This window comes from Salvelinus alpinus, chromosome 18 (assembly GCF_045679555.1).
Source record: "Salvelinus alpinus chromosome 18, SLU_Salpinus.1, whole genome shotgun sequence".
NCBI lineage: Eukaryota > Metazoa > Chordata > Actinopteri > Salmoniformes > Salmonidae > Salvelinus > Salvelinus alpinus.
In genome coordinates this window covers 9973780-9995805 of record NC_092103.1, presented here as the reverse complement: position 1 = coordinate 9995805, position 22026 = coordinate 9973780, and the positions used below count along the sequence as shown (strand labels likewise).

The window sequence follows — 22026 nt, the reverse complement described above, 5'->3', positions numbered from 1 at the left end:
AAAAGATGAGAGAGGCCTGTAATTTTCATCATAGGTACACTTCAACTATGACAGACAAAACGAGAAAAACATTTCCAGAAAATCACATAGTAGGATTTTTAATTAATTAATTTGCAAATTATGGTGGAAAATAAGTATTTGGTCAAAAACAAAAGTTTATCTCAATACTTTGTTATATACTCTTTGTTGGCAATGGCAGAGGTCAAACGTTTTCTGTAAGTCTTCACAAGGTTTTCACACACTGTTGCTGGTATTTTGGCCCATTCCTCCATGCAGATCTCCTCTAGAGCAGTGATGTTTTGGGGCTGTTGCTGGGCAACATGGACTTTCAACTCCCTCCAAAGATTTTCTATGGGGTTGAGATCTGGAGACTGGCTAGGCCACTCCAGGACCTTGAAATGCTTCTTACGAAGCCACTCCTTCGTTGCCCGGGCGGTGTGTTTGGGATCATTGTCATGCTGAAAGACCCAGCCACGTTTCATCTTCAATGCCCTTGCTGATGGTAGGCTTTGTTACTTTGGTCCCAGCTCTCTAAAGGTCATTCACTAGGTCCCCCCGTGTGGTTCTGGGATTTTTGCTCACCGTTCTTGTGATCATTTTGACCCCACGGGGTGAGATCTTGTGTGGAGCCCCAGATCGAGGGAGATTATCAGTGGTCTTGTATGTCTTCCATTTCCTAATAATTGCCCCCACAGTTGATTTCTTCAAACCAAGCTGCTTACATATTGCAGATTCAGTCTTCCCAGCCTGGTGCAGGTCTACAATTTTGTTTCTGGTGTCCTTTGACAGCTCTTTGGTCTTGCCCATAGTGGAGTTTGGAGTGTGACTGTTTGAGGTTGTGGACAGGTGTCTTTTATACTGATAACAAGTTCAAACAGGTGCCATTAATACAGGTAACGAGTGGAGAACAGAGGAGCCTCTTAAAGAAGAAGTTACAGGTCTGTGAGAGCCAGAAATCTTGCTTGTTTGTAGGTGACCAAATACTTATTTTCCACCATAATTTGCAAATAAATAAATTAAAAATCCTACAATGTGATTTTCTGGATTTTCTTTCTCATTGTGTCTGTCATAGTTGAACTGTACCTATGATGAAAATTACAGGCCTCTCTCATATTTTTAAGTGGGAGAACATGCACAATTGGTGGCTGACGAAATACTTTTTTTGCCCCACTGTAATTGCAAAAGGGTTTTCTAATGATCAATTAGCCTTTTAAAATGATAAACTTAGATTTGTTGGATTTGTTAACATAACGTGCCATTGGAACACAGGAGTGATGGTTGCTGATAATGGGCCTCTGTACACCTATGGAGATATTCCTATGGAGTCATTTCCAGCTATAATAGTTATTTACAACATGAACAATGTCTACACTGTATTTCTGATCAATTTGATGTTATTTTAATAGACAAAAAATTTGCTTTTCTTTCAAAAACAAGGACATTTCTAAGTGACCCCAAACTTCAGAACGGTAGCGTATGTAAATGTAAAATTCCAGTTTTTTATTTTTAATACATTTGCTAACATTTAAAAAAACTATTTTTGCTTTTTCATTATGGAGTATTGTGTGTCGATCGATAAAGGGGAAAAAAACTATTTAATCAATTTTAGAATAAGGATGTAAATATGCAGGGGTCTGGATACTTTCCTAATGCACTGAATGCATTAGGATGACATTGAATGTCTTGTAAATAGTACTGGCAAGGAATTCATTGTAATTCTACTGTATTCATTAGCTTCCTTTCAACTCATTGTTTCTCATTTAGCCCTGAGGGATAATAAAACCTCTTTCAGCTGTCCAAATTTTACACATCTCCTCTCAGTTGGCCTCGAATAATAACACTCACACTCACAGCTGCACTGCCAGAGCCAGCTGCTGCACAGAGCTGTAGAAGCAGGTGATTGGCCTTATTTGGAGCTAGCCTGGGTCATGTGACCACAAAATGGTGGAAGCTGTTAGCTTTTTGTAAGCTGAGCATCTCTACCAAGAGCCTGGGAGGAAGAGAGAAAAAGTGTGAGATACAGCTGAAATACATCCATGCTCTAAGACAGAGAAGGACCGAGATTCCTGTGCCCCAGTAGTGGTGAGTAGATGGATTTAATGTGATGAAAAAGAAAGAAAAAGGAGAAGAGCGACGTATTTATTTTCTAGAGACAGGAAGAGATAAGGGAGAGGGAGGGGCTGCTGTCATCAGCACTGTGGTCCTGTACTGCACAATGAGGTGGCTCAGCATCCTCCCTGGAGCAAAGCAGCTGATGCTGATCTTGTTATACCTATCGTATGCACGCACGCGTGCGTGTCTGTGTGTGTGATTCAGCATCAGCAGTAGCTTATGTAATTCATCATCGCTGTTCAAAAATCAGCTATTCTGATCAGCGTTTTTCTTTTAGTGGTATTTGCTAATGCAATCAGATTTGTCTTCTCCCATCTGAAAAAGAAACCAGGATCATTTTAATGTGCGTGAGTGCACGTGCCGGTTGGTTTACTTACATCTGTGCCCAATCTGTGCTCGAGTAAGCGTGTGGACATTTGAGTCAGCAGATGAGAGACGGAGGAGGAGAGAGAGAGAGAGCGAGAGAGAAGGGGCTGCTGATGCTGTAACACAGCCTTACCCTCTTCCCTCCCCATCCATCTCTCCACCTCCTGCTAGAATAGATGGATTATTCACAGCGGAGAGATCTGATGACCTTTATCCTCAACACTCCTCCCACTGCCCTCCCTCTGCTGTGGTCATTGAAATCATCCCGGCAGCAATGATAGAGACACAGTCCTGACAGTGTGCCTGTAGGAAATGGCTTGCGTGTGACTGTGTACTGTACAATACTGCCAACTGAGTTCACTCATTTGTTTGTGTGTGTGTGTATGAACAGACTAATACAAAACACAGTCAGGCTCTCACTGGTACGCTGTATTGAGTCCTAGATTAGGGACTGTTGTGTATGATGATTCTCCACAGCAATGTAGAGGTTGACGGACCACAGTAGGGGGATTGTGTCTGTGTAACCTGTCAAAGTTAAAATTCTATTCTTTCCTTGTGGTGCGAACCGCATGCACACATGCGCATGCACACACACACACACACACACACACACACACACACACACACACACACACACACACACACACACACACACACACACACACACACACACACACACACACACACACACACACACACACACACACACACACACACACACACACTTGCCTCTCCTGTGTTTATTTGGTCTGTATTCAGTGTGTCACTGGTCTGCTATGTGTTGTCTTAATGTCCCCCTGGGTGATGAAGGGATGGACCTGGCGTCTCACAGTAAGACGACCTCCGAGGGGGCCGAGGGCAGACCAGGTGAGCCTCAATAACACCGGCAACTCCGTATGGGATGACGGGTTGTTATGCCATCATTACTCCGCGGCTGCCTGCAGAACTAAGCTGTCAGTTAATTAGACACACTCACATTCACATGCAGCACCATGATGAGGTTAGTTACTCACACAGGCATTAACTCATTCATAATACGTACACATAAGCTACTTACAGCTATATCATGTGAAGGTCCAAATGTTTTTCATCTTTAGCACAGGTTGGTGGCTTTTAAGAGGACAACTAGCCAAAATGCCATAACCCTCCCCACTCCATAAGAGACAGAGAGAGAAAAAGATTATATATATCTATATTGAGTATGGAGAGTCAGCAAATGTTAGAAGGCTCCATATATATATATACAGTGGGGAGAAGAAGTATTTGATACACTGCCGATTTTGCAGGTTTTCCTACTTACAAAGCATATAGAGGTCTGTAAATGTTATCATAGGTACACTTCAACTGTGAGAGACGGAATCTAGAAAATCACATTGTATGATTTTTAAGTAATTAATTTGCATTTTATTGCATGACATAAGTATTTGATCACCTACGAACCAGTAAGAATTCCGGCTCTCACAGACCTGTTAGTTTTTCTTTAAGAAGCCCTCCTGTTCTCCACTCATTACCTGTATTAAATGCACCTGTTTGAACTCGTTACCTGTATAAAAGACACCTGTCCACACACTCAATCAAACAGACTCCAATCTCTCCACAATGGCCAAGACCAGAGAGCTGTGTAAGGACATCAGGGTTAAAATTGTAGACCTGAATAAGGCTGGGATGGGCTACAGGACAATAGGCAAGCAGCTTGGTGAGAAGGCAACAACTGTTGGCGCAATTATTAGAAAATGGAAGAAGTTCAAGATGACTGTCAATCACCCTCGGTCTGGGGCTCCATGCAAGATCTCACCTCGTGGGGCATCAATGATCATGAGGAAGGTGAGGGATCAGCCCAGAACTACACGGCAGGACCTGGTCAATGACCTGAAGAGAGCTGGGACCACAGTCTCAAAGAAAACCATTAGTAACACACTACGCAGTCATGGATTAAAGTCCTGCAGCGCACGCAAGGTCCCACTGCTCAAGCCAGCGCATGTCCAGGCCCGTCTGAAGTTTGCCAATGACCATCTGGATGATCCAGAGGAGGAATGGGAGAAGGTCATGTGGTCTGATGAGACAAATCGAGCTTTTTGGTCTAAACTCCACTCGCCGTGTTTGGAGGAAGAAGAAGGATGAGTACAACCCCAAGAACACCATCCCAACCGTGAAGCATGGAGGTGGAAACATTCTTTGGGGATGCTGTTCTGCAAAGGGGACAGGACGACTGCACCGTATTGAGGGGAGGATGGATGGGGCCATGTATTGCGAGATCTTGGCCAACAACCTCCTTCTCTCAGTAAGAGCATTGAAGATGGGTCGTGGCTGGGTCTTCCAGCATGACAACGACCCGAAACACACAGCCAGGGCAACTAAGGAGTGGCTCCATAAGAAGCATCTCAAGGTCCTGGAGTGGCCTAGCCAGTCTCCAGACCTGAACCCAATAGAACATCTTTGGAGGGAGCTGAAAGTCCGTATTGCCCAGCGACAGCCCCGAAACCTGAAGGATCTGGAGAAGGTCTGTATGGAGGAGTGGGCCAAAATCCCTGCTGCAGTGTGTGCAAACCTGGTTAAGAACTACAGGAAACGTATGATCTCTGTAATTGCAAACAAAGGTTTCTGTAACAAATATTAAGTTCTGCTTTTCTGATGTATCAAATACTTATGTCATGCAATAAAATGCAAATTAATTACTTAAAAATCATACAATGTGATTTTCTGGATTTTTACAGACCTGTACATGCTTTGTAAGTAGGAAACTCTGCCGATTTTGCAGGTTATCAAATACTTCTTCTCCCCACTGTATAGAGAGAGCCTTCTAACAATTCCACTGACTCCTCCCCTTCCCTCCCTCTAGCCCCTCCCAATTCGCTGCCCCTGCAGGGTGCTCCAGGTGGCCCGTCCCAGAGGAAGAAGCTCTCCGCCCCATGTATCAGCCTCTCATTGGACCAGAGCGAGGACGACGCCCTAGAGACGCCCGACGACCTTGACATTAACGTGGACGACCTGGACACGCCCGACGACGCAGACTATCTGGACTACACCGACAATGAGCTGGACTGGGAGGGTTAGTCAGTCTAGGACCTCCATACTCAACTGGCGGACCGCGCTCCGGATCTGAACCCAGAATGGGGTCAATACGGACCACGGGTCCCGACCACCCACTTCATTTTTTTACTCGGTTGGGCTTCGACCGTGGTATCATATTAACACACATAATACATGCAAAATGTGTAGAATTACGGGAAATTAGCTTAAAAATTGCAACATTTGCTCTCCGCCAACAAGAGGGGTGTGAACAGTTTGGGGTCGCATTGGTTGCGAGGTGGAGGTTTGTTACTATGTTGATAAATGACCAAATCCATCCAGACCTTTGCCACATAGGACATTTGTGTCACCGGACGTTCTCAAATAGTACTTGAGTACCCCTGGTCTAGGAGTACGTCCCAAATGGACCTCTTTAGTGCACTTATGTAGGGCTATTTCAAACACAGACTAATACACTAAATAAGATATTACGCCACTTGGAAGCTGGAACTTCAATGGAAATGTTATCCCTTATACCTAATTTCTCTGTCATCATATTTTTGTTGTGTAGATTAGACATCGATTTATAGTGCATCTGGTTTTTGTAATAGCTGTGTTTCTGCCTTTTGCCCCAAACCAGAACCCCCAACAGCCAATCGTACAGCGGGGAAGGAGCCGTGCGAGCCGATTCCCACATGTAGCACGGAGGAGGAGCGTCAGGATGGGAAGCTGTGGAGGGCGGTGGTCATCGGAGAGCAGGAACACCGCATTAACATGAAGATCATTGAGCCCTACCAGAGAGTCATCTCCCATGGAGGTACAGGACAGTTCTGGTCGTTGTTCTGCGTTTTATACCTTTCTTTTATTTCATAGACCTCCTTTCTCTTGATGGCGTCTTCCATACAACATATATTTTAACCTCATAGAACGTAATAGGGCTTAATTGCAGGATAATACATTAAAAAGGGCTAATCAGACACACAGTGATATACTGATGGCAGATGACAGAGAAAAACATTCGGAGAAAGGAAACAGACAAACACTGCACCCCAGCACCAAGCCTCTCGACAGGGCGCTCTTGTAAACTGTTGTGGTGTGGGTCATATGTGAATGTTTCTTTACAAGTTTTGGGTTTCCTTCATCAGGGTACTACGGAAATGGAGTGAACGCCATCATAGTGTTTGCGGCGTGTTTCCTCCCTGACAGCGACAGTGAGGACTACCATGAAGTCATGGAGCATCTCTTCCTGTGAGTTACACCTAGAATCCTCCTCATCCTCAGAGCTCCTGACTTTAATTCATTTCCTGGTCTGAACCCTACACCTTACAAATACACCTTTCATTGAAAAGTTCTTAAAGGATATATTGCATGTATAGCTCTTAAGTCTGTCTCTATTCCCCCCCCCCCCCCCCCAAAATCCCTTAACCCTGTGAGACCCATCGTTGTATAAATACAACTTTTCCTAAATTGCATCCTGTACCGTTCCTAAACTAACTAGATCATGTCAGACACTACATAGTGCATCTTCTTAGACCCAGATGCACAGTACCAGTCAAAAGTTTGGACACACCTACTCATTCAAGGGTTTTTCTTTATTTTTACTATTTTCTACATTGTATATAATAATAGTGAAGACATCAAAACTATGAAATAACACATATGGAAACATGAAGTAACCAAAAAAGTGTTAAACAAATCAAAATATATTTTATATTTGAGATTCTTCAAAGTAGCCACCCTTTGCCTTGATGACAGCTTTGCACACTTGGCATTCTCTCAACCAGCTTCACCTGGCCATAAGACTGCTAATTAGTTCATTAATGGTTACCCAGACTATCTGCACTAACTCTATGCACACTCACAAAGACTGTATAAACACTACTTATAAACTGGGTGGTTCGAGCCCTGAATGCTGATTGGCTGACAGCCATGGTATATCAGACCGTATAGCATGGGTATGACAAAACATTTATTTTTACTGTTTTTAATTATGTTGGTTACTAATTTATAATAGCAATAAGGAACCTTGGGGGTTTGTGATATATGGTCAATATATCACGGCTAAGGACTGTGTCCTAGCACTCCGTGTTGCTTCGTGCATAAGAACAGCCCTTAGCCGTGGTATATTGGCCATATACCACACCCCCATGCTTTATTTCTTAAATACACACTCACACTCTCACACAAAGCCCACACACATTCACATGCACTATATATGCATACGCACACAAGCACACATGCTGCTGCTGATACTCTGTTATTTATTTTACTCTTATTATTATCTATCCTAATGCCTAGTCACTTTACCTTGCCTGTATGTACATATCTACCACAAATACCTCATACCTCTACATATTGATCTGGTAATTGTACTCCCTGTATATAGCTCCATTCTTGTGCATGTTATTCCTCATGGCACTATCTTTTTATTATAACTTTTTTAAAACTTCTTCAGGATCGATGGGTCCCCCTCAGGACGGTTGAGCTAACGTAAGCTAATGCGATTAGCATGAGGTTGTAAGTAACAATAAAATCCCCCAGGACATAGACATATCTGATATTGTCAGAAAGCTTAAATTCTTGTTAATCTAACTGCACTGTCCAGTTTATAGTAGCTATTACAGTGAAATAATACCATACTATTGTTTGAGGAGAGTGCACAGTTATGAACTTGAAAAGTTATTAATAAACCAATTAGGCACATTTGGGCAGTCAAGATACAAAATTTTGAACAGAAATGCAATGGTTCAGTGGATCAGTCTGAAACTTGGCACATACACTGCAAAGTTTGTTTTCTTTGTATTTTCTTTTACCAGATCTAATGTGTTATATTCTCCTACATTCATTTCACATTTCCACAAACTTCAAAGTGTTTCCTTTCAAATGGTATTAAGAATATGCATATCCTTGCTTCAGGGCCTGAGCTACGGGCAGTTAGATTTGGATATGTAATTTTAGGCGGAAACAAAAAAGGGTCCGATTTTATTATTAACTCTGCATCGTTGGGAAGGGCTTGTAAGTAAGCATTTCACGATTAAGTCTACACCCGTTGCATGTGACAAATAACATTAGATTTGATCAGTAGCATCTGAAACATTAGAAAACTGTCCACTCGTCTGAGACCACACTGGTCCTCTACAAAAGCATATGGTGTAAGCCATCCATGCAAGTACATAACTTTTCCCCCTTGATTTCTCTAAGATCTAGTGATTATATAGAAAAAAGAAATTGAGAAACAAAGATTATGAGCTAGAGGTGGTTTTGTAAGTGTTGCAGAAACACAACATTGGGCTTAAAGGGTTGCCAAACAGACATTGGGCCACATTCATATATTGATAGACAAGTTAGAGAGATTGTTTTCCTTCTAAATTCTGCAAATATGGACAACCAAATGCTTCAAGACTAACTTTGATCTCCCCTCTAAACATTAAAATAACATAAATATTATAATTTTTTTAATATATGTGTGGTTTATGAGATCAGAATACTGCCATTGATGACCATCTATTTTATGGTAAAGTAGTAAGATAGGAGGTTACCTCTCGAAATGAAGCCAGAAAGATGTTCCCCATACATAGTTGATCCTTTCAAAAAATATGTTCTTGACAACAAAATAGAAACATTTGAATCGGTCGAGTTGATCAATTTTTTTTTTTTATGCCATTAGAAATAAATAATAAATAAATAGTAAATGCTTTTCATCCAACACACATTTTCCCTAACATTGAAGCGCAATGTTTCCAGAAAATGTCAAATAAATAAATAATATATTATTTTCATAATCAGAGGCCTATTACAAGTATTTCTGAAGGGTAATATGTTGTTCCTCATTTGGATCTATGCCTGGGTCTCACAGGGTTAAATGGCAATAAGGGTCTAATCTAACCCATGTAGCGTAATCATTCACCATTATGCTCTTCTCTTTACCTTTTACCTGTACACGTTTTAAATCATACACTAGGTTCATGATTGACGTGTACCTCCCCTACTGTATATCCTGCCTTCAGGTATGTGATCAGCACGTTGGAGCTGATGGTGGCGGAAGACTATATGATCATCTACTTGAACGGAGCCACGCCCCACAGGAGGATGCCCGGACTGGGTTGGCTCAAGAAGTGTTACCAGATGATTGACAGGAGGTCATTTAACATACGGTTGATTTATGGATGAGTTGATGGATTTTTTTATTGTATGGAAAAAGTGTAAGGGGGGGATAGTCAGGCCCACGGGATAATATGTGAAAGGATTTACGTGTACTTATTTCCCATGTGGTCAACTGTAATAACATCGTAGCATGCCACATCACACAAATGTACTCAATATAAGAATGTTGATGAATGTTCGGTTTCAGGCTCAGGAAGAATTTGAAATCCTTCATCATCGTCCACCCGTCCTGGTTTATACGGACCATACTAGCCCTCACTCGGCCCTTCATCAGGTAAACACACACATGAATTACTCTGTTCTAAGTAAAGAAATCTCGGAGCATATTTCATTACACAGGGATTGAAATGTAGCATACATGACCGTAATTTATTGTTGATCAGTCTCTCACATCGCTGTGGAGAAGTTTTGGCCCACTCTTGCATGCAGAACTGCTTTGACTCAGTAACATTTGTGGGTTTTCAAGCATGAACTGCTCGTTTCAAGTCCTGCCACAACATCTCAATTGGGATTAGGTCTGGACTTTGACGAGGCCATTCCGAAACTTCAAATTTGTTGGTTTAAAAAAATAAATAATGTAGACCTGATTGTGTGTTTTGAATCATCGTCTTGCTGCATGACTTCAGCTTCAGATCACAGACGGATGGCCTGGGTCCCATTATGCCTGTCGGAAACCAAACACTGCATTCCACAGTAAGAACCTTATACCAATGGTCAAGCATGGTGGTGGTAGTGTGATGGTTTGGGGATGCTTTGCTGTCCCAGGACCTGGACGACTTGCCTTAATAGATCAGAGAATTCTACAGGAGAATGTCAGGCCATCCGTCTGTGAGCTGAAGCTGAATGACACAAAACACACAATTAAATCGACACGAAACTGCTTTTTTGTTGTTGTTGGAACGGCCTAGTCAAAGTCCAGACCTAATCCCAATTGAGATGTTGTGGCAGGACTTGAAACGAGCAGTTCATGCTTGAAAATCCACAAGCGTCGCTGAGTTAAAGCAGTTCTGCCTGGAAGAGCGGGCCATAAGTCCTCCACAGCGACCTGAGAGACTGATCAACAGCTACAGGAAGCGTGTGGTTGGAGCCAGTCAGTTTAAGGGGGCAATTACTTATTTCACACAGGGGCATTGGGTGTTGCATAACTTTGTTTATGAAATAACTGAAGTATGTCATTGTTGTGTTATTTGTTTACTCAGGTTCCCTTCATCAGAATAATAGGTTTTGGTTGAAGATCTGATAACCTTCAGTATCAAAAATATGTGAAAGTAGAGAAAATTAGAAAGGGGGAAAATACTTTTTCACAGCGATGTATATCTGTTTTGTCACAGCACCAAGTTCAGCAATAAGATCAAGTATGTGAACAGCCTGGCTGAGCTGCAGGAACTCATCCCCATGGAACACGTCCACATCCCAGAGTGCATCATTAGGTGAGCTCAGTCCACACATCCCCCCACTCCCTTTCATCCTCCTCTCCCCTCCTCGCCTTCCATTCCCTTCCTCTCCTCCTCTTCCATATCATTCCATTTCCCCTCCTCTCCTGTGACCTGTAACTGACTCTCGATTTATCTTCTGTTGTCAACTCTCATCCCCAGTCTTGACGAGGAGCTGAAGGAAGCAGCGGTGAGCTCAACGTAAGCATAGATTTTGTCCCGCATTACTATATGGCTGCAGAAACAGAAACGATGTATCCAGACTTCTGCTTTCTCTTAGCCAGACTCCCATTTATCAAATGATCCTGTTTAAGATCAGAAATGCTTTTATGTTGGATGAGAGCCCACTCCACTGCTGTGGGTTTGCTCTGACCACTTTCATAATGCAATTATATGAAAATGGGATAAATGTACCTCGCAACGCATTTGTCATCCACATCAACAAACCATAGATTACGACCATATGATTAATAATGGTGATATATCACAGATGGTAAATGAGACAATTCTGAGAACACGATGTAGAATTCCAATGAGAAACATACTCATTTGACCATATTTGGCTCTGCCTTCCTGACAAAAGACACATACATACCATCAATTCAATATGTAGCCCACGACATATTTACCACTGCACCCTAGATTCCCGTGTGACGTTTATTCTTTCTCTTCCTTTCTTCTGCAGAGTGAGCAGTTTCCTCCAGGGACCCGAGCCGACGCCGGGGAGACCTGAGTGAGTAAGTAAGACCACTAAAGCTACTTGTTTAAGTGCAGTCTGAAGAGAGATGGCCTTGTCTGGCTCGTCTGTCCTTCATATAAACATTCTAACAGTGCATCCCATACGGCATCCTATTCAATATATAGTACACTACCAGGACCTGATCAAAAGTAGGGCACTATAAAGGGGAATAGGGTGCCACGTGGGACGCATACTCTAACATTAATGTTTCCTTGGCGTCTCTTCCTCTGCAGAGCCGATAAAACCAACGCGAACAACTCCTGGACAAAGTGGCATTCAACAACAGTGGAAATGAATGCTCGTCTCGAAATGGAATGTCACATGGTTTGAAAACTCATGACTGTTTTGTATGCTGGATGCAGTAAGACAGATGTACTGTACGGTATATTCCTGTGTGTTTGTGCGACGTGGAGTCAACTATGAAGACACTCCACATTCCCTGTTAGCACTCAGACGTAGAATCCATCTACAACACCTCTGACAGACCAGAGATTAGCATGTGGGGTTTCTTAATCCTGGTCTTTGGGACCCACAGGTTGCACTGTTTTGTTTCTTCCCAGCACTAACATACCTGGTAGCACACCATGGTCTTGATGATGAGTTGAATAATCAGGTGTGTTAGTGCTGGGTTGGAACAAAAATGTGCACTCATGTAGGTTGCCCAGGACCAGTATTAATAATCCCCACGATGAGACTACTGGGATACTTGACAGTAAATCCACAGTACCATGATAGTTTGTGAAGAACATAATTATGATGTGGTCACTCACAGTGCAGTACACACGTCCATTCTTAGCGTCAGAGTTTTAATGCTGTACTTTGGTAATAATGCACGAGAAGCGGTGAAGCACTAATATTGTCCATCTTGGATTTAGACGAGTCATTATGTCCTTGAGACAACATCACATCAATGACGGTACGTCAAAATCAATCTCACATATCTATGACATGCTAAAATCCAGTCCCCTTGGGAAACGACCAAGTGATGCGTCTCATCGATCTTTTTTTAGATCTGAAAATCATTTGGATCTTGATGAGAGTGTTTGACAGATAAACCCCTAGATGTTTTCACTTTGAATCAATCTGACGTACAGTGGATGACAAGAGTAACCACGGAAATATAGTGAATTATATTTGTGTGTAACTAAGTGAATGTGTGAAATAAGCCATCAGCACATTGTGAAGAGCATGTCTTTTCAGATGACTGGTCCTGTGAGAGTCGAGCGTGATGTGTGTGATGTGTGTGTCCTGTCAGTGTGTTTCCGTCAGACATCCTACACGTTCACCATCTAGGGCTCTTGTCTCTGCACCAAACAGGATATGACCTCAGAGGAGGACAGAGAGAGAAGCGAGGGTCTCTGTAAAGCACAATATCGCGTACTGTGTGTGTCAGTGTGTGTGCGTGTATCAATGCATGCTTCCTCATAGATTCTCGATGGCTCTTTGACCCAGGGCTCTTCTACATTGTGTGTAAAATGTGTTATATGATGAGACACTATATCAATAAATACAACTTTACTCCGAGCATTGCTCCTGTGCTTATCCTCACGTTCCATCTATCCATCTATGCCATTGACCTTTCTACCACAACACCAGGGTCGTATTCATTAGGGCATGCAATAAAAATGAGCGTTTCTTATTGAATAAGTACAGGTTGTCCCTCCCTGTTTTCTTTCCTTTGTTGCCGTATGACCACGAACCATGTGTCTCTATTAGTGTTATCACAAATCATTTCTTCAAATTCAATTCAACTTTATTTGAATAACAACACAATATTTTCTAATCAAAAGTCAATGACTGCAAACTAATTATACAAAGACAAGTGGCAAAACCATAACTCTGAAAGTGTTAGGACTCCACTCCATCAGCGTTACAGCTTGATTGAAATTTAAAGGCAATGTTCCCGAGTTAGCAGAGACTGCATTCAGGGTAAACGCTGCATATGTCGGCTCAATCGGAAATGACCGTAACATTTATTTTGTGCAATCTGTAACGCTTCATCGGTTCCAGACTGAATAGAGCCCGTATTAAACTTCAAAACCACCACAATTACAAAGAGGAGTAACACCATTTTGAAACCGATTTGACGACCAATAGGATATTGTTTAACAGGGTTCATGGTTGAAGCCACACACAAAATAAACCAAAGACACAACAAAATAAAATATACATTTCCCATAAATGTTAAAAATAACTGGTCTTTGACTAGAACATACAGTTTTGTGAATGAACAGCATTTGTTTTAAACCCCTCAGTATGAAATGGCTATTCATTCTTGTTTTAAGTGAATATCAAAGGAGGACAAATAAAATGGATGCAAACCCTGAGGGAAAGATCTAGTCAGAGAGAGAAAATAAAGGAGGTAGAGAGAAAAAGGAAGAAAGAGGTAGAACTGTAGAAAAAGCGTAAAATCACTCATCAGCGAAATGTATAGCTCTCATCATCGTACTCCAGCTCGTCGTCATTATCATTCCCTGGCTGTCCGTACCTGAACTTCCTGTAGACCGTTCCATCCTGACCCATGTACACAATGTCCTCATCTTCGTCCTCATCTTCCTCATCCTTATCCCCGCAGCGCTCGGAGAGTTCCACCAACTGGGCCTCGCGGAAATGCCCGCTGGAACTTGCGGATGTGGTATTATGACGCCCGCCACCCAGCTTCTCGTAGCCACGGGGGGCCGTGATGGGGTCGGGGAGGGAGGGGCTCTTGGAGCGGGAGCGTCGGATGAGGAAGACTACGGTACCCAGGCCCAGCAGCAGTAGGATGGAGGTGGTGATGAAGAGCACCATGTTCCCGGTTGACTCCTCTTCGTAATTGCGGAAGGCCAGGTTAGTGCTGAGGACGCACTCCCCTGTAGACCGGAGAGAAAGACAACAGACATGTGATAGGGTGGGTGAATACATGAACATGATACTTGTTACTATAAATTCATTCCAGACCTGGATTTAAATAAAATCGTTCAAATCCTTTTAGTGTTGGCTGGATTGCCAGGTGGGTGAGGTTTGCACTTTTCTATCTGTTCGACAGCACCAGGTAAGTTCAATCAAGCACAGCTAAAGTACTTTGAATGTTATAGTATTTGAACTCTGGTCTGCTTCATTCTAAGGGGTATGCTGGTCTGTATATTGGAACAGAACCCTGAGCCCACCTCTTGTCTCAGTGCAGTTGCAGCATTCCTGCTGCTGCTGCAGCGCTGTGGAATCTCCCTCTACTGGCAGGTCGTTCTGACAGCAGAGCAGACAGCGCCCCCCGGCTGTGAGGATGGCATGGGCAGGACAAATGGTGCAGTTGTATGGACCAGGTCCACTACAGTCCAGACAGGAACCGTCACAGTCCTCACAATCCTGGCCAGAAGACCACAAGTGGACAGGCTGTCACACAAACAGGGTGAATCTCAAAAGTATTTCCCTTGATTCCTCGACAAAGAAACGGGGTGAGTCTCAATTCTCAATCCTTGTGTCCTCTCTCCCTGCCTCAGAATGGTTCTCCCCTTGGACCTTCTCCAATGCGTTTTGAGGAGTCAAGGAGAGAAGACGTGAGGAATCAGAACACAGGCCCCACCTCTAACTCCTAGCCCCGCTACTTTCTATAATGCACTTGTGCCGATGTGAAAGGACACGGTAAGTTTAAGTCAAGGGTGCAGAGCACAGGTCCTTGAGAGCCACAAACCTGCCTTTTAACTAGGGGCACATTTCTACCCGGTAACGAGGTACCGTTCTCCAGCCAAACAACACTAACAACTATCGATCAAACAAGTTTAAGTTAATCAGTCATTTAACACCGCACTCATTTCTGTATTGACATCAGGATGTATGTAACTTTATTTGTGACTCATTGACATCAGGGAGTGTGTCAAGCCTGACATGTGTGACTAACATGAAGCACAGTATACAGTACAGAGATGGTGAGTGGTGAGTAATGGGTATTAGTGGTTACCTGTAGCACGGGGTATTGACCCATGTTGCAGTGGGACTCACACATTCCGTCTGACAGCGTGTAGCCCATGTGACACAAGTCACACGCCTGAGATCCTTTTCCTGGAAATATGGGACAATTACATTGTTGGGCACTTGGACTGTAGCGTAGATGGCATGACATTCCAGTGCATTGATTTTCTTTCCTGTTGGACTTAGTTAGTCAATTTAAAGACACAACTCAGCTAACGTTCTGAAAACCATGTTCCTGAGAGCTTGGTGAGTGTGTGGTTGTCTTATGGTTATTTTGCCTACAACCTTCCCACAACTTTCTGGGAATGATGCAGTATAGATGCTCGGCTTTGGAACATTCTGAACACGTTTGACCAAAACTTGACAAAAACAAAAATGTTCTTGGTATTTCATTACTTTAACAGATTTTTCTTAAAAGTTCAAACACGTTTAATGTCAATTTTTGGTCATGTTCTAAGAACATTCTCCAAATGGTTTGACACTAGGGAATGTTGTCAAATAGTTCAGAGAATGTTCATTCTTCGGAGGGAATTTCAATCTTTCTAGATAACGTTTTCTACAGGTTTCCTCATGGTTCTATTTAAAGTCATGTTCTCAGAACGTTCAGAGATTTTTAAGAAACAACTTTCTTCTGTGGGAATTTCCAGCCATGCCACACAAATCAGTATTAAACGTCCATCCATGTCTGAAGATGTCGGGAGATGACGTGGAAACTGGCCACTAGGGGCATTAGTGAACTCTGTTACTTTCAAGTAGATTATGGTTTTGCTAGGGCGTTATGGACGGGGATGGCGGATGGGCATCTGCCTTTGGTTCCAAAGGTTGCATGTTCGAATCCTGCGATAGAAAGTTGTTTTTGAGATTGGTGTTTCAAGCCTATCCCAAACGTTAACCCTTTACCTTAACCATTCAGAATGAATGCCTAACCTTAAGATTTTGGAGTAAATGCCTAAACTTAACCCTAACCTTAATAATTCAGAGTTAATGCCTAAACATCTGTCTCTGGTGCCAAAGATTGCATGTTTGAATCAAGTGATACAAAGTTGGTTTTTTTGATTTTTGGTTTAAGCCTATCCCAAACCTTAACCCTTACCTTAACCATTCAGAGTTAATGTCTAAACTTAACCTTAAAAACACTTCGAAATTTGACGTTTGGCACAACTTCAAAATGTGAAGAATGTGAACTCGGAGACTGTGAGAGCTTGTTGGGAATTTCAGTACTTTAGCATAATGTTTTCTGCAGGTTTCCTCATGGTTCTATTTAAAGTCATGTTCCCATAAAAAAAATACAAGAAAACATTAGTAAGATTCAAAGATCACTTTAAGAATGATATTTAAAATAATATTAGTTCTCAGCATCAACCAAATTCTTAAGAAGAGCTTGTTTCCTTTGAAATGGGGTCTATTTGAATAGACAAAAATTAACAGCTTTGAATGAGTTAAAAAAAATACATGGCATGCTCGCGCCATCCTGGTGGTGCAGTTGACTAATTCCATGGAAACAGAACAGAAGATCAAAAGTTTGAATTTCACTGACACTGTGCCACAGTGAGAAAAAAAAAATGTGTTTGCATGATTTATGTCTAAGCAAATACATTTTCATGTGTCCTATCTGTGCTTGGAGGTTAAAACAATTAACCCAAACTAAGCTAACAGTGTTATTGAAACGTTCTCAGAACATTATTTAATTACCTTCAAATCACCTATAATTTCCATTCTCAGAACATAAAAAAAACGTCCCAGGAAAGGTTTTGGGAACCATAGTGAAACATTCTCAGAACCTCCCTGCAACCTAAAAATGTACGTTCCCAAAACAGGGAAACATTTTCACTTCCGTTCTCAGAACGTTTTGTTTTACCGGTCAGGAAACTTTTGGCTTTGTTCCCAGAACTAATGGGAAACCAAAAACGTACGTTCCCACAACTTCTAAGGAATCAAATGTGCTAGCTGGGAAATCTGTCTCGTTGTTCTCTGTTTTAGGAATAGGTCGATATTCAATCACTTGTGAATGCCAAAAACAGATCGATGTACTTTCCCCAGACCAGATTAAGGCTAATTCTGGACTGAAATGCATGCTCAATGAAAAAGCTCCATAGAAAGTGCCTTTCAGTCCTGGAATAGGCTTAATCTGGGTCCAGGTCCGGGAAACAGCCCCTTCATGATTATGGTAACAAGTATTGACTGGGTTCCAAAGTATCTTATGTGATCCAACTGTGAAAAAAAGAGACTAAGACAGAGACACATACACACAGGTCTCTCATCCTCCCTACCTGAGCAGGTTCTGCAGCTCGAGTGACAGGGCTCACAGGTGTGGTGCTGTCTGTCCTGATAGTGTCCCTGGGGACAGCTGGAGTGACAGTGTCCCTGTTTCCTCAGGTAGAGCAGTCCATCTGCACAGTTCAGACAGCCATCCGCCCTGCCCCCGGAACACTCACCGCAGCTCGGGTCACACCTCTCACACGTCCTCGAGGTCATGTTTCCATAGTGACTGCGAGACAGTGCAAGTCAGACAGGGACACCCATCATGGACGGTCTGTGTAGGTGTGTAGGGATGTGTGGATGTTTATAGGTGTGTGTGTGTGTGTTTGTGTGAGACTGACTATTTATTGGTGTGTGTGTGTATATGTGGATGTCTGTCACTGTTTCTAGGTGTCTGTGTGGGAGATGTGTGTTTTTTTCAGACAATCACGGTACCAATATTTGCTTCTAATACACCAGATGTATGTCCTTGAACCAATTATTTTAAAATCCCACACAGTAGAAGTTATAAGGACATTTAGTTGCTAATGGCAGCCTGCAGTACCCTGGTCCGACTTCAATTTGAGTTAATCAATGAGAAGTGGCAGCACTGAGCTGGCCTGCAAGGTTACTTCCTGGAGTAGCTCAAACTGCATGTTATGTCTCTATGGGGCACCATCTTAACTGACTTCACTTGGCTTCAATGCACTATTCAGTCTTCACATATGAAAGTATTCAGACTCCTTTTTCCACATTTTGTTACGTTACAGCATTATTCTAAAATGTATTAAATCAATGTTTCCCCTCATCAATCTAGACACAATATACCATAATGACAAAGCGAAAACAAGTTTTTTTTTTTTTTTTTAAACAAATGTATTATAAATAAAAACAAATACTTTATTTGAGCTCAGGAGCATCCTGTTTCCATTGATCATCCTTGAGATGTTTCTACAACTTGATTGGCGTCCACCTGTGGTAAATTCAATTGATTGGCACACATCTGTCTATATAAGGTCCGACAGTTGACAGTTCATATCAGAGCAAAAACCTAAGCCATGAGTTCGAAGGAATTGTCCGTAGAGCTCCGAGACAGGATTGTGTCGAGGCACAGATCTGAGGAAGGGTACCAAAACATTTCTGCAGCATTGAAGGTCCTGAAGAACACAGTGGCCTCCATAATTCATAAATGGAAGAAGTTTGGAACCACCAAAACTCCTCCTAGAGCTGGCCGCCCGGCCACACTGAGCAATCGAGGGAGAAGGGCCTTGGTCAGGGAGGTGACCAAGAACCCGATGGTCACTCTGACAGAGCGCCAGAGTTCCTCTGTGGAGATGGGAGAACCTTCCAGGACAACCATCTCTGCAGCACTCCACCAATCAGGCCTTGATGGTAGAGTGACCAGACGGAAGCCACTCCTCAGTAAAAGACCCGCCCGTTTGGAGTTTTCCAAAAGGGCTCTCAGACCATGAGAAACAAGATTCTCTGGTCTGATGAAACCAAAATTTAACTCTTTGGCCTGAATGCCACGCGTCACGTCTGGAGGAAACCTGGCATCATCCCTACGGTGAAGCATGGTGGTGGCAGCATCATGCTGTGGGGATGTTTTTCAGCAGCAGGGACTGGGAGACTAGTAGGGATCGAGGGAAAGATGAACGTAACAAAGTACAGAGAGATCCTTGATGAAAATCTGCTCCAGAGTGCTCAGGACCTCAGACTGGGGGCAAAGACCACGATCGTAAGCACACAGCCAAGACAACACAGGAGTGACTTCGGGACAAGTCTCAATGTCCTTGAATGGCCCAGCCAGAGCCCAAACTTAAAACCGATCTAACATCTCTGGAGAGACCTGAAAATAGCTGTGCAGCGAAACTCCCCAAATACAGATGTGCCAAGATTTTAGCGTCACACCCAAGAGACTCGAGGCTGTAATCGCTGCCAAAAGTGCTTCAACAAAGTACTGAGTAAAGGGTCTCAATACTTATGTAAATGTGATATTTCAGTTTTATATTTTTAAAACATTTCTAAAAACCAGTTTTTGCTTTGTCATTATGAGGTATTGTGTGTAAATTGATGAGGGGAAAAAATAATATTTAATACATTTTAGAATAATGCTGTAACGTAACAAAATGTGGAAAACGTCAAGGGGTCTGAATACTTTGCGAATGCACTGTCAGTGGTGTGTCCCAATGCTTGTAGGTGTGTGTTTGGGAAACGTCACAGCAATAAAAATCAGTTTTTACCATTTGTGCGCCTTTTGTAGCCTCTTGGAGATATTTAAACAGGGCATCAATTGAACAGCACATTAAATGTAACCGTCTCAATCACTCCTGCTCAAATACTATCTGGTCTAATTAGCATTTATCAGGCCATATGAAAGGCCATTTCAATCTCAGTCGTGAGCTCCATTGTTATTCAATGGACTGTACCTGTTGTCTGAGGTCTCAATATATTACACAGCACAGAAGACACAGTGCGCGTGAAACAACACAACAAGACGGATGGTCTGCCCAGACTCCATTGGTCCGATGGAGCATGATGATACAACACTAAAACGTTGTGTTTGTGAGTTGCTGTGCATGAGCCACATATACTGGAGTTAATGTTAACTGTTCATAAATTATAGAACTATCATAAATAATATAAGTTGTTTTGCATCAAATAAAATGGATCAAATAACCAAGCAACCATATCATAACATTATCTTCCAAAGTCAAAGTGACAGCTAAATAACACCAGTATAATTGAACCTTGGTTGGCAGGTGTCCACACACTCCTTGCCCTCTCTGAATAGGTGGTCCTTGCAGCTGAGACACTCGTGGCTGTGTCTGCCCATGCAGGTGAGACAGGCTGGGTGGCATCCTTCACATCTCTGGCTTGAGTCCTCTTGGTAGAACCCGGTAGGACAGAAGTCCATACAGGTACCATCTGCGCGCGCACGCACACACACACACACACACACACACACACACACACACACACACACACACACACACACACACACACACACACACACACACACACACACACACACACACACACACACACACACACACACACACACACACACAGAAAATGGTGGCTCAGGCAAAATTAACAATTTCCAATCACGACGGCTGGCGTGGAAAAGTGTCTGTTTGCTAAATTTGCTACTGCTACTCATGAATTAAACATCTAAACCAGAGGTGTCAAACACAGGGTCTAATCTGGCCGGCGGGTGGTTTGGGAAAAAAATAGGGAGGGGGGGAAACTAACTCAATATACTTTAAAAAAACTAAAACCAAATCGAAACTGTGTAGAAATGATAATGGGCCTATATTCAAACAGTTTCTTGACTGTCCAGCTCGTTAATAATTACTAGACAGTCGGGGAGCATTAAAAATTCCAAGAACGACGGATAGAAGACCATTTTTAGCAAATTTTGACGGCAAGGAAATATAACACATTATCACTGTGGCCCTCCGGACCGAATGGACCACCACGGCAAAATGAGTTCGTCACCCCTGTTCTAAACCAAAAACTACTTTCAGTGAGTGTTTTTTCTCTTCTCTTCTAGTCTTAGCATTGCACTTAGCATTGTCTTATCTACAGCGTAACACTGTATGATCAAGGGTGAGGAATGAGAATGACTCCACTCACTCAGTATGAAATGGTTCTGGTTGCAGCTCAGACAGTGGCTCTTGCCCGGCCCGTTGCACTGCTGGCAGTACTTGTGGCATGGGTGGCATTCTCCATCCTGGTCAGTGTAGTGGCGGGGGGTGCACCTGTTAACCAGGGGGTCACACTGCCCGTCGGTGTCCAGTCTCTGACCCTCTCTGCAGCTGGAGCAGGAGCCAGCGTGGGGCCCCGAGCACGTAAGACAGGAGCCATCACAGTCTGGAAAAAGTTGACACAGTGAAACGAGATATCACACAGAAATCAGATACGTCACAGCACTGGGTTGCATGGAATCTAGATGACCTAGTCAGGAGTCTAGATGACCTATAGTACACTGGAGAAGTGCATACTTTTCCCCTT

General features: G+C 42.8%; 2 protein-coding genes across 3 annotated transcripts in view; one reads left to right on the top strand and one right to left on the bottom strand.

Annotated features, from left to right (window-relative positions):
- Positions 1 to 1912: 1912 nt before the first annotated feature.
- LOC139543731 (protein prune homolog 2-like) lies at positions 1913 to 13347 on the top strand. Of its 2 annotated transcripts, none has more exons than XM_071350093.1 (11): positions 1913 to 2082; positions 3289 to 3345; positions 5318 to 5527; positions 6128 to 6304; positions 6633 to 6735; positions 9495 to 9626; positions 9839 to 9925; positions 10983 to 11081; positions 11247 to 11285; positions 11770 to 11817; positions 12057 to 13347. In XM_071350093.1, exons 2-11 carry the CDS (start codon positions 3291 to 3293, stop codon positions 12151 to 12153), a joined length of 1047 nt encoding a protein of 348 aa, XP_071206194.1. In that variant the 5' UTR covers positions 1913 to 2082; positions 3289 to 3290; the 3' UTR covers positions 12154 to 13347. The 2 variants fall into 2 exon arrangements, with proteins under 2 accessions (XP_071206194.1, XP_071206195.1); XM_071350094.1 differs by having other exon boundaries at positions 11770 to 11821.
- A 214-nt stretch (positions 13348 to 13561) lies between these two features.
- The window catches only part of pcsk5a (proprotein convertase subtilisin/kexin type 5a), a 37242-nt gene continuing 28777 nt past the window's right edge, over positions 13562 to 22026 (bottom strand). Inside the window, exons 32-37 of the mRNA XM_071350097.1 lie at positions 21649 to 21885; positions 20760 to 20937; positions 18042 to 18259; positions 15761 to 15861; positions 14973 to 15168; positions 13562 to 14675 (exon numbers count right to left, since the gene is read on the bottom strand). Of these exons, the coding sequence (XP_071206198.1) occupies positions 14242 to 14675; positions 14973 to 15168; positions 15761 to 15861; positions 18042 to 18259; positions 20760 to 20937; positions 21649 to 21885 (1364 nt within the window). The 3' untranslated portion in view covers positions 13562 to 14241. The remainder of the gene's footprint in view (positions 14676 to 14972; positions 15169 to 15760; positions 15862 to 18041; positions 18260 to 20759; positions 20938 to 21648; positions 21886 to 22026) is intronic.